This window comes from Gymnogyps californianus, unplaced genomic scaffold (genome assembly GCF_018139145.2).
Source record: "Gymnogyps californianus isolate 813 unplaced genomic scaffold, ASM1813914v2 HiC_scaffold_58, whole genome shotgun sequence".
Classification (NCBI taxonomy): Eukaryota; Metazoa; Chordata; class Aves; order Accipitriformes; family Cathartidae; genus Gymnogyps; species Gymnogyps californianus.
The window spans coordinates 266,838-279,959 of record NW_026114451.1 but is presented as its reverse complement, the minus strand read 5'-3'; the positions used below and the strand labels follow the sequence as shown (position 1 = coordinate 279,959).

The following is a 13,122-nucleotide window of genomic DNA, read 5'->3' as shown; positions in this document are numbered from 1 at the left end:
TTATATAGAGGCACCAATTTAAAACCAAAATCAGATCATTTAAGAAGTCATTGCACAGTGATTTATACTGCTTATAAATATGATTTTGTGGAGAGGCAGGAAAACATTAATATGAATCAGATGGCCTGAATTATTTGATCACAAATCTACATACACATTAACCTTTAAAATGATACACAAAATAATTTAATCACCCAAATCTCCAATTGAACCAAAGGTCAATAATCCACACATCATACACCCCTCAGTATTTACTAACAAACCACATAGCCCATTTTCCCCCTCACAAAACAAACATTCAAATTATCCTGGAATGTTTCAAAGTTCAAGTTATATTCAGCAATATTTAATTTATGAAATGCAATTATAAGATGTGTTCTAGATGAAGTACACTCACATAAAATAAATATTCAGTCTGAGAAAATAGTATTCCTTATTTGTATGTAGCATTTGTCTCTAGACCTCTCTCACAATAAACTGTTTAAAAACATTCAAAAACATTACTAAACTTAGGTTTCTTGACTCATGCTGAGGAACACTTTTATCCAAGTGGCCAGAAAGAGTCAATCGGTAAGATAAGGTTCAAGTGGCAGAACCAGGGTCAATAATACAACCTCAACCCACACTCCAAATTAAATCTTGCATACTTGATCAGTGAAGAATTTATGAATTGTCAGTCTAGGCCAGACCAACAGTTCTCCAAATCCAGCAGACACGTCTATCTTGCAGAGAATTTTAAGCTACTTGATCTTTCCCAGTATCACATGGAAAACAATATTTATGTGTATTTTCCCAATTTGCCCTGCATCCTTGCTGCACTCCAAATCCAAGCAAAAAGTGCTGAGGCTGCTTTAATCTATATCTCAGATAAAAATAATACTAAATTTGTATGAGGAAGATCTTCTGTGAAGATAGGAAGAGGACTAATAATAGGCTTGACTTCCTTTAAATCTGTTAACATAACATGAATATCATCTATAACAATATCCAATCTAATTGAATTAGATCTAACCAAATTCCTGACAACATCTGGCAGTGCTGAACACAAGCTGCTTAAGTTGAACAAAAAAGCATTTTCTTTTAACACACTTACAATATGCTCCTCCTTTGATTTAAGGAAATGTGATCTTGCATCATGAGAACTGATTAAAAAAAAGCTTATCATAGGTTTTTGCTATTATTTTGTGTTATCAAGTCCTCTCCTAGAGATCCCCCTTGTCCTGGGTCAAAACACAGAAGACAAGCTAAATGGCACTAGCTAGACCCATTTTTCATGATGACATTTCTGCTGGACTTCCAAATTGCAGGACTAGCACTGAACACAATGAACCAATTTCCATATGTCACCAGTGATAGAACCTGGTCTCAGGATGGAAGAGAAGATGGTCTGGTTAGGAAACAGAAGTAACTTTAGTTTTCCCAATACTGTCCTTAAAACAAGAATCAGGCAACCAAAAATTGTGCAATGACAATACCTCCGTGGGAACCTGAGTTCCCCCTACAGAAGTCCTCAACATGGACATATAAATTACCCAGGAAAATAAATCTTTGCAGTTTTAATAGGAATGAGAGACATTCTTCTCAGGGATTCTAAAATGTGGGGGCCTGGGGGTACTGAAAGGCAAATAACAGCTCAGCTGCCATCAAATTATACCAGTAAATTTCAAGCTAGAGCTGAACTAAGAAAGTTACATTGCCAGGCTGGAAGATGATGATGATGAGTATCATTGACACAGTGTATTTGTAAGTGATATTCACAACAGAAAATCTCACATAGCCTTTTTAATGCCTTTGAGCTTGTGAGAGAACCATGAGGGTTAGTGAATGCTTGTTCTGCTACCATCTTTACTTTGACTCTTTTGAGGTACACATAGATTATCACAATGACTAAATACATTGAGAAGGAAGCAATTAGGAGTCTATAGCTTGACCAGGAGATGTACTTACCTTCCAGAGGATCTTTATTTAAGCCCAGCTGGCTAATAATATATCGAGGGATGTCTGTTTTAATGCCTTGCCCCTCTTTAGCATGGCCTTCAGCTGCTTCCAAAAGATAGTAAAACTCTTCGGGATCAAATTCCTAGAAGACAAATAATCACCATCATTCTCCCTGCAGAAACTGAAGTCTTAAAACCTAACATAAAAGCTTCCTTTGCTTCTTCTATTGCAAATATTTGACATTTCCCTTATTAAAAATGATACCTCATTATTATACTACTAGTAGCCTATTATTCTCTTACGATTCCTATACAATGTAACATGATGTAAGCAATGAAATTTCATACCATTATTTCAGAGCACTACTTTATAAGAATAGTAAGTTCTTTGCCCTCAAAACTTCCCATAATACTCAGAGTGAAATGACTTATAACCATACAGAAGACTTCATCTCTCTGCAGCCGCTTGCATATAAAAATTCACTACTGAAATAAAGAAACTATGTAAATATATTGCTCTCTGCTTTTACTTCTAAATGAAATTTCGAAGTATTTTTAATCAATATATATGTACTATGTTTTATGGAAAATAAAATTAAATAAATCACTAACTTTAGAACGAAGACAAAATCGTAAGTTGCTGAAAACAACATTTGAACTTCATTGATCCAATTGTTCCAAATCTAGAAATGAAACATCCTCCTTTGGGAACCAACTATATTACTACTATCATTTATACTATGCCTAAAAGGCAAGCCTCAAAGAGGTAAAAAAACCCAAACAAAACAAAACAAAAAAAACCCCACACCTCAAAACCCCGCCTATCCTTTAAATCCCTTGGAAATAAGTTTATTTTACTACCTTAATAGATGATAAAAATAGGAAAGCATTGAAAGGAACAATAAAGATTAAAAGGTTTGTTGGGGGTTTTTTTGGGTTTTTTGGTTTTTTTTTTTTTTAACAGACTTTCTCTATCTTCTGGTATGAATTCATACCAAAACATCTCTCACAGCCATTACATTCTTCAAGATGTTCTTGCCAACCATAGATCACAACAGGTGCAATGCTTAATAGAGGGAGAGCCAGTAAGAGTCATGAAACATTGATGCAACAAAACAGACTTTTTGCTGGAGCAAGTCAGTTCTGTCAAAAATTTCCGCAGAATCCAGGCAGGCTGCTGAGCTGGTTAGCTTTCCCGCAGGTCATTTCTTGGCCTGCCATAATTCCCCGGGGCTTTAGTCTGCCTGCTGGGTCACAAGGTGCCTGTCCTAGCTCCTCAGGCTACCCAGGACTTGGGAACTCAACATCATGAAACAATTTTCATCATCTCCAGCCTACTCCAATGGATTTACCACAAACCCATGAACTGCCCAAACTCTTTTATTTAGCTCAAAGTCTCAGGATGCTGCTAAACTGCCTAAAAATCTGAATTGAGCATTACATGCTGTTTTAGCCTTACTCTCCTCATCTGACATGCTGTTCCTAGCTGTATCTCTTATATGTTACTCCTTGGCACTGAAGAACACAACAACGTGATGATGTGTGCCAAGACTTCCTATCTGCCTTCATCATGAAAATGTCATCATCTTACCTGCAGCAGTGGCAGATATACAGCTTCTCCTCCACTTGCTAGTAAAGTCAAGGTAATTTCAAAACAGATACTTTTAATCATATGAATATGTGTGTATATATATACACATATGCATATACGCTCACACATGCAAATAATTAGAAGCAAGGAATTTATTTTCCAACTTTGTGTTTCATTTTCCATGTGCAAATGGAGAAAATCTTTCAATATTTGGCAGTAGCTCTTGGCACATATGAAACTGCAAAAGCTTTATTCATATGACTAACAAGTGAATACAAATAGGAATTCACATACCATGAACACCTGAGCTAAGATCACCATCAGGAAACTGACAGCATTACTGTATGGTATCTGAAACTTCTCATGACAAAAGTGCTGGATTTATTTCCTATAATGCTACAAAGTTTCTTACAGAGGCTGAAGTTTTCCATACCTAGTATCTATTTCAGACAAACGTTCTAAAATATCAGCCAATATTATTCAAAAGTTTCCAGAGGGAAGCTATGGAAAAACAACAATAATATTGTTTCTGTAAGATTAAATGATTCCAGTGACCTTTATGGGGCAGACTTAACACTTCCTTGCATGAGAAATGTGTTCTTTTGTGACAGTCTGCCTAAATTTGTTCAAGTTACCTGCCTCTGAAGAAACATACTGTGCAGAGTTGTTATATCCCAGCTTAAATCTCTTAAAGATCCCATCTGAAATAAGAACACTCCAAGGCAGCTGCGCTGGCTTTCTCTGCAATTGCTGCTCTGAAAAGCTAAACAGCTGGAAGCAACTAAGCACCAGAACACTAAGATGCACTGGAAGGAGGCTGTGACCCTGTGGGAAGCCTGTGCTGGAGCAGACTCCTGGCAGGACCTGGGACCCCATGGAGAGAGAGAAGCCCACACTGGAGCAGGTTTGCTGGCAGGACTTGTGACCCTGTGGGGGACCCACGCTGGAGCAGTCCATTCCTGAAGGACTGCACCCCATGGAAAGGACCCACACTGGAGCAGTTCGTGAAGAACTGCAGCCTGTGGGAAGGACTCACATTGGACAAATTCGTGGAGGACTGTCTCCCATGGGAGAGACCCCACGCTGGAGCAGGGGAAGAGTGTGAGGAGTCCTCCCCCTGAGGAGGAAGGAGTGGCAAAAATAACGTGTGATGAACTGACCGCAACCCCCATTCCCCATCCCCCTGTGCCGCTGGCGGGGGAGGAGGTAGAGAATTTGGGAGTAAAGTTAAGCCTAGGAAGAAGGGAGGGGTGGGGGGAAGGTATTTTAAGATTTGGTTCTATTTCTCATTATCCTACTCTGATTTGATTGGTAATAAATTAAACTAATTTCCCCAAGTTGAGTCTGTTTTGCCTGTGAGGGTAATTGGTGAGTGATCTCCTTGTCCTTATCTCAACCCATGAGCCTTTCGTTATATTTTCTCTCTCCTGTCCAGCTGAGAAGGGGGAGTGATAGAGCGGCTTTGGTGGGCACCTAGCATCCAGCCAGGGTCAACCCACCACAATGGCAGAGGCAGGACATGCTAAGGTGTCCTCTTATCTAAAGCTTGACTTTTTTTTTAAAACATCTCTTTCATGCTGATCCAGACACATACCTTATTTTAAATTCCGTCTGAACTGCAAGTCATGAACAAATTGCAGCTGGGAACAGAGACATGGTGTTTCCAAAACAAAACAGCCCATGGCTGAACAATCCAGGCTGTGGATTAACTGTGCCACATATGAAGAGACACAGCACAGAGCCAAAATCAGGTTGGAAAGACTTATTAGCTCAGATTCAGTGCCATGCAAATGCAGTTATGACACTGTGCTGGTTTTGGCTGGGATAGAGTTAATTTTCTCCATAGTAGCTAGTATGGGGCTATGTTTTGGACTTGTGCTGAAAACAGTGTTGATAACACAGGGATGTTTTAGTTATTGCTGAGCAGTGCTTACACAGAGTCAAGGCCTTTTCTGCTTCTCACCCCACCCCACCAGTGAGTAGGCTGGGGGTGCACAAAAAGTTGGGAGGGGACACAGCCAGGACAGCTGACCCCAACTGACCAAAGGGATATTCCATACCATATGACGTCACGCTCAGCATATAAAGTTGGGGGAAGAAGAAGGAAGGGGGGGATGTTCGGAGTGATGGCATTTGTCTTCTCAAGTAACTATTATGCGTGATGGAGCCCTGCTTTCCTGGAGATGGCTGAACACCTGCCTGCCGATGGGAAGTAGTGAATGAACTCCTTATTTTGCTTTGCTTGTGTGCGCAGCTTTTGCTTTACCTATTAAACTGTCTTTATCTCAACCCATGAGTTTTCTCACTTTTACTCTTCTGATTCTCTCCCCCATCCCACTGGGTGGGGCAGTGAGCGAGTGGCTGTGTGGTGCTTAGTTGCCGGCTGGGGTTAAACCACGACACACTTTCAGGCATAACTTGAGTCTAGCAGCAGGTTAGCAGCTCCCACATAAGCCTTGCCAGGCTGAAATAGCTATGTGCAACGTCAACACTGTGATCCTGGTATTGGCAAGCACAGTGACTCAACAAAGTCAGCTCGGGCTGCCTGCCAGGCCTGTTGGACTCAGGCTAGCTCTTACATGGTATTTGTGTGTCTATGCTGTCCTCCTGAGTACACTGTGTTCTGCGAGGGTTTATTAGTTCCACTGAACAACTGAAACACATTGGCTCTGTGTGTAGGAGCGACTTCCTGCACCTGAGCCACCCCAGCTCCCACAGCATGGGCAGGCAAAGCAGAAACACGCCCACATGGCCTCCCACAAGCTAGCCCAGTCTGGTAACATCAGTGCTATGCTCGTGCATAAATAAGTTAACTCTTCTGTTTCTTCTGTCCCCCAGTATAACTCGGACTATCTGTATATCCAGATACGCTAACCTCCCTACTGCTGTTCCCCCCCAGATCAGGTACCACAGAGCTGACTGCAAGCTGCTTATAGCCCTGGTAGCTGTTGAGTGAAACAAAATTATGAAACTTGTAAGAAGAACAACAACAACAATGGGAAAACCACCAAGCAATTATGATTCTGGAACAGTCTTCTCAAGAGAATAGCAAAGTCTAACAAAACAACAGAAAAACCCAACTGGTTTCAAACTGGAGCTTCCTCAATTGATGAAAGGAATCCTATAACATAGTATTTGCAACAGCAGGGAACCAAACACAACTGCAGGAGGTTCCCTGCCAGTCCCATGTTCCTAAAATAAAAGCAAAAACGATCCCACCAACAATGAAGCCCTGCCCAGTTGTTTGACGTTTCAAAAAACAATTGTAAAGGGCTTTGAATGCTAACCCAGAAATTTTCCTACACTAACAAGTGAAAAAAACTACTTAAAGTAAGCATGACCTTACCAGGCATTCCAGTAAGCGAGCAGGACGAGCAATAACTATTAGGATTTTTTGGACTAGTTGCTTAATAAATGCCAGTTCTCTGCTCTCTGATCGCTCTTGAGCCTAAAAGATAAAAATAAAGGGATAATAAAACAAACCGCATTCGATGCACAACTCAGGAAAGTATATATGATATCTGGGACACTTTTGCAGGTTTTGAAGCATGTACTTGAGACAAACAGCACATCATTTTCAAGATGCCAGCAGAAATAACAAGGATTTGAGCAACATTATAATTTCAAAGTGAAGTAATCCCATTTGTACAATTCTAACACTGTAAAAACAAAGTAAAAGTGCCTACAATGGACATAATACCTACTTTTTTTTTTTAACTTACATAGTATTATTACCATCAGTTTTGCAAAAGTGACTCCATTTCAATACAACATACATCTGTCTACATATACAGTTGTCTCTCAATTTGTTAATAATTTTAGGAAGAAATGAAAACTGATCTAAGTAATATTAATAAACATAAGCAACATCCATGCCAAATTGATACTGATTTCCTATGGCCACATGTCATACTAAAATGACAATGACCTATATATATAGGAGACCATACTTGCAGAAAGAGGCCATATACAGGTACATGTAGAAAGGAAGACAACGAAAAAATTGAGTTCTACAAAGATGACAACAAAGGGAGGAAAATGCTATAAAAAAATACATACAGAAAAAATACTTCTGGAAGGTTTGAAAAGATTTGCACAGTGGTCTGAGCTGCATTTCAAATTTCTTTCAAACTTTCTCCTCTAAGAACAAACGGTATAATGTAAGGGTGATAATGAATGCAAAGACACCATATCATTCTCCTCCTGATTAATATATACCAATAGCCCTTCACTCAAATATCAAAGCATTTCTTTGTTCTGAATAGTAGAAACTGTAGACTTAAATTTTTCCTCATCTCTTGATTATTCAAAACCACAAAGATAACTGAAAGAAAACTAAGAAACTAACATTTTAAAAGTGATTAATATGGACAAATAAGTACTTTTCATATAATATATATCTGTGTTGGTTTTGGCTGGGATAGAGTTAATTTTCTCCATAGTAGCTAGTATGGGGCTATGTTTTGGACTTGTGCTGAAAACAGTGTTGATAACACAGGGATGTTTTAGTTATTGCTGAGCAGTGCTTACACAGAGTCAAGGCCTTTTCTGCTTCTCACCCCACCCCACCAGCGAGTAGGCTGGGGGTGCACAAGAAGTTGGGAGGGGACACAGCTGGGACAGCTGACCCCAACTGACCAAAGGGATATTCCATACCATATGAAGTCATGCTCAGCATATAAAGCTGGGGGAAGAAGAAGGAAGGGGGGGATGTTCGGAGTGATGGCATTTGTCTTCCCAAGTAACCGTTATGCGTGATGGAGCCCTGCTTTCCTGGAGATGGCTGAACACCTGCCTGCCGATGGGAAGCAGTGAATGAATTCCTTGTTTTGCTTTGCTTGCGTGCATGGCTTTTGCTTTTCCTATTAAACTGTCTTTGTCTCAACCCATGAGTTTTCTCACTTTTACTCTTCCGATTCTCTCTCCCATCCCATTGTGGGGGGAGTGAGCGAGCAGCTGTGTGGTGCTTAGTTGCCGGCTAGGGTTAAACCATGACAATCTCTCTCTCTTATATTTTTGCCATTTTAAAAAACCTATGAAAATATGAAGCTACATATCACTCTCAATATAAACACTATAATTTCAAAACAAAAAGCAACCAAATATTTGAGAAGAATTAATCTGTGAAGTTTAAAGAAGGAAAAAAGAAAACGGCACAAATACCACCCAGCACTCTGCAATAGGTTTTGGAAGAACCTTAATTGAACACAAGCATTTGTGTTCTGCACACTATCAACCAAGTCCAAAGAGAACTCTTTGGTAAACAAAACACCTGCCTTTTTTAATCAGCAGCAAAATTTAAAGCACCTTTGTGTACACTCAGATACATATGTGAACAAAAGACTCAATACACGTTACGTTTAAGAAGGATGAAGCAGGAAAGCATTCAGGTCCACTTGACCTTGACCTTGGAATTATAAAAATGTTGGTTGAATCAAACTGCTCAAACCTCGAGGGATTCTTTCCCTGGTTATGCAAAGTAATGGCAACATACCAAGTAGCAGTAGGAGATGCAGCTTTCTACTGAAGGTCACAGCTAGGAATTGACAAGAAATGAATCACATTAATCCAAAGGACAACTGAGTGCCGGTAACCAAGTTGTGCAAAGAAATGGGTTGTGCGAAGAGCAAGTTTTCTTACTGTCGTATTATGCTATTGACAGTTACTATGCAGTTGACTCAAAAATTAAGTCTGAATATTTTAAGGAATTATGTGTTTGCAAAACAGGAAATTTTTACATAATAAAGCACTTGCATCACAGAACATGACAAAATGAGTGTTTTGGTGTTTTTTTTAATAATGCACTACTTTATATGTAGACTGGAGAATAACTCACTAGAGTGGGGTTTTTCGGGGTTTGGGGGGGTGGGGTTTTTGGGGGGGTTATTTTTTTTTTTCTTTAAGCCATCATAAGCCATCATGTGAATAAGCCATCATGTACTCTAAACTCTACTTACTATGTAGCCATTTTAAGGGATATATTGTTAACACAGTTCAGTGAATCTTAGCTTAGACATGTTTCCTTGTATTTTGACATTATCACTAGCATAATATAATTCATAGTCAGATATCTCTAGCCAACTGGCCAACTCTGCCTGTACTTTGGCATCATAAAAATGTGAGTATTTCACAAGAAGGTCACTAGTTCAAACTTCCTTTTGACTAGTAAGCAATCTCTATATATTTTCTCTGTTTGAAAAAACAGGGTTTCAGTAATCGAGAAATAATTCATTGATGTCTTAATTTTTGCATTGCTTAATGAAGAGAAAAAATCAAAATATGGCAGTTGCAGAAAACCTATTTACTGAATAGAATTTAACAAAAAAGCAGCACAGGAAAAAAAAATAAAATAATCTCAACCAAAACCTTTAGCAACTGCTCCTGCATTTAAAAGAAAGCAGAAGAAAAGATATAAATTAAGATAGACATCTAAGTTGGAAAATTTCAAGACAATATCAAATCTGCTGGTCTATCACATTAACTTCAGCTAATAATATGCTATCAAATCCCCCACAAACGAGTATGTTACATTGAATTGGGTTTGCGTGGCAAGGTTTTGGTAGCAGAGGGGCTACAGGGGTGGCTTCTGTGAGAAGATGTCAGAAGCTTCCCCCATGTCCAATAGAGCCAATGCCAGCCAGCTCCAAGATGGACCTGCTGCTGGCCAAGGCCAAGCCAATCAGCAATGGTGTAGCATCTCTGTGATAACATATTTAAGAAGGGGAAAAAACTGCTGCGCAACAGCAGCTGGAAGAGAGGAGTGAGAATATGTGAGAGAAAGAACTCTGCAGACACCAAGGTCAGTGAAGAAGGAGGGGGAGGAGGTGCTCCAGGCACCAGAGCAGAGATTCCCCTGCAGCCCGTGGTGAAGACCATGGTGAGGCAGGCTGTCCCCCTGCAGCCCATGGAGGTGAACGGTGGAGCAGATATCCACCTGCAGCCCATGGAGGACCCCACGCCAGAGCAGGTGGATGTGCCCTGAAGGAGGCTGTGACCCTGTGGGGAAGCCCACGCTGGAGCAGGCTCCTGGCAGGACCTGTGACCCTGTGGAGAGAGGAGCCCACACCGGAGCAGGTTTGCTGGCAGGACTTGTGACCCTGCAGGGGACCCATGCTGGAGCAGTCTGTTCCTGAAGGACTGCACCCCATGGAAAGGACACGTGGAAGGGACCCACACTGGAGTAGTTTGTGAAGAACTGCAGCCCGTGGGAAGGACTCACGTTGGAGAAGTTTGTGGAGGACTGTCTCCCATGGGAGGGACCCCACTCTGGAGCAGGGGAAGAGTGTGAGAAGGAAGGAGCGGCAGAGACAACATGTGATGAAATGACCGCATGATGAACTGACCGCAACCCCTATTCCCCGTCCCCCTGCGCTGCTCAGGAGGAGGAGGTAGAGAAAATTGGGAGTGAAGTTGAGCCCAGGAAGAAGGGAGGGGTGGGGGGGAAGGTGTTTTTAAGATTTGGTTTTATTTCTCATTATCCTACTCTGATTTGATTGGTAATAAATTAAACTAATTTTCCCCAAGTTGAGTCTGTTTTGCCCATGACAGTAATTGGTGAGTGATCTCCCTGTCCTTATCTTGACCCATGAGCCTTTCGTCATATTTTCTCTCTCCTGTCCAGCTGAGAAGGGGGAGTGATAGAGTGGCTTGGTGGGCACCTGGCATCCGGCCAAGGTCAACCCACCATATACATGCTGTACTCATTGTTTTAAAAATGATACATTCATAAAGTGCAGTGACTTATGTCATAGTGCTTTTATTTAGTCAAGTTCCAAGTTTTTCTTAATTCATTTAGCTGACTATTCTATGGAAGCTTCAATACTTTTAGGAATGACATTATTTCTGTTAATAAACAGTTTAATTATGAAAGGAATATTATAAATATTGAAATAATTAAATAACCTCCAACTAATGGAAAGCTAAGGGTTGCTGTATGCTTTCTCAACACAGCAGGCAATTAGTAGGGTTGATAAAGTAGAAAGTATATATGTTTCCTCATACCATTCCACAGTAAGTGGAATAGCAAGCCTCCTCACTTAGGGCTTATGCACACACCTCTGTAAGCAATTTATAACTTGCACTGCACGACAAAATGCTGTTGTTTCTGAAATCTTTACAACCCATTTATTCCAGGCTAGTACGCTAGGATGCCTTATAGTCTTTGTAGCGGTCATTATGTAGACTAAAACTGCTATGAATATCACTTTGACAATTATTTGTGAAACAGTCATGATTATTTCAAAGCAACAACTCTTAGGCAAACAGATTTAAACAATTTTTCAAGCAAACATAACAGTAGTCTCATGGCTCATACCTCCTGTAGCAATTTGTCTAATTTCTGCTGTAATTCAAGGAAGTATCGTGACGTGATGAGGCCCTGGTGGGATTTATCCAAACAATCTCGAGCCAGTTCTGTGATCTGATGGTGGGTAAAACTGAGCACTCCATCTGCCAGGGGAAGGATGTTATCTGGAGAATGATTTGTTATAATGTCTCGAAGCCTCTCTTCCATTTGAGCTGTGGCCTATAGACAAATAGATACATGATACAGCTTTACATGAAACTAACAGCCTCAAAGCTTACTTCTGATTCTGCAACGTTTCTGTACCACCTAAGAAGTTACCTAGGTGGAATACGTGAAATGACTGAAGCAAAAAGGCAAGCAAACAGAAAGGCAAAGTGACAGATGACATTTCTCCACATTACCAGTCCAGAAAAGCAATAGCCTTATTGTCCTATTAAGCAGATCCTCCCTTTTGTCTGCCACTGATGATTAACTGTGCACTAATCTTGTGTTGATCACTAAACAGAACTAAAATAAGAGCCATTACTGTAAAACTTTAAGTCCAAGTCAAAATAATTAAAAAAAAAAAGAGAATTCATGGAGGTCTACTTTGTTTTGCTAAAACTGCAGATACTACAGACCAGAATATCTTCATTCTTTTCATATAGGTTGTACCACGAAAATATTTCACCGGGCAGAGTTTGAAAGAACACTGACTGATTAAAAGCACCACAAGCTGTCAGATGTGTCTGCAGGTTGCTAGATGTGTCTGTTTTACAGAACCAACCATTTCTCACAGAATTGCAGATGCTTAAAAAAATCTAAAGATATTTTTCTTATTAAAAAGTAATCCCGCACCTCAGTTCATATCTCAAACACTGAAATGAGTGGGTCGTTTCACACTTCTGATTGTTGCTCAATTGCTCTGCAAATCCTGACAAATCTCTCTTCATATTTCTATGAAGAAATATGAAGAAATTTCTTCTATTTTTTTAGGTACTTTTTGGAACAGTATCAGCTTTACCTTATTTTATCTTCCAGGGATCACCAAAATCCTAGGAGCAACTGAGAGTGCAGTGCTCCTAGCAATGCGCCTGCACCTAGGAACTCATTTGTGTGTCAGATCTCTGGACACAACAGCAACATGTCCTCATTTGGTATCTCATAGTCAAACCCCCACAACTGTGTACTGATCTTCACAATTAAAATAAGTATATAAAGAGTGTTTGGGAAAAGGAAGAAATGCCACTAAAGAAAGGAATTTGCTGGTATATCAGCAGATGCTGCACAAGACTTAGCAACAGAAACTA

The 13,122-nt window shown here is 40.2% G+C and overlaps 1 protein-coding gene across 1 annotated transcript in view; it reads right to left on the bottom strand.

The window, feature by feature from the left end:
- LOC127028997 (microtubule-associated serine/threonine-protein kinase 4-like) overlaps nucleotides 1-13,122 on the bottom strand; it is a 119,910-nt gene that overhangs the window by 50,597 nt on the left and 56,191 nt on the right. The window contains 3 exon segments of the mRNA XM_050914677.1: nucleotides 1,948-2,080; nucleotides 6,875-6,976; nucleotides 11,843-12,052. Of these exon segments, the coding sequence (XP_050770634.1) occupies nucleotides 1,948-2,080; nucleotides 6,875-6,976; nucleotides 11,843-12,052 (445 nt within the window).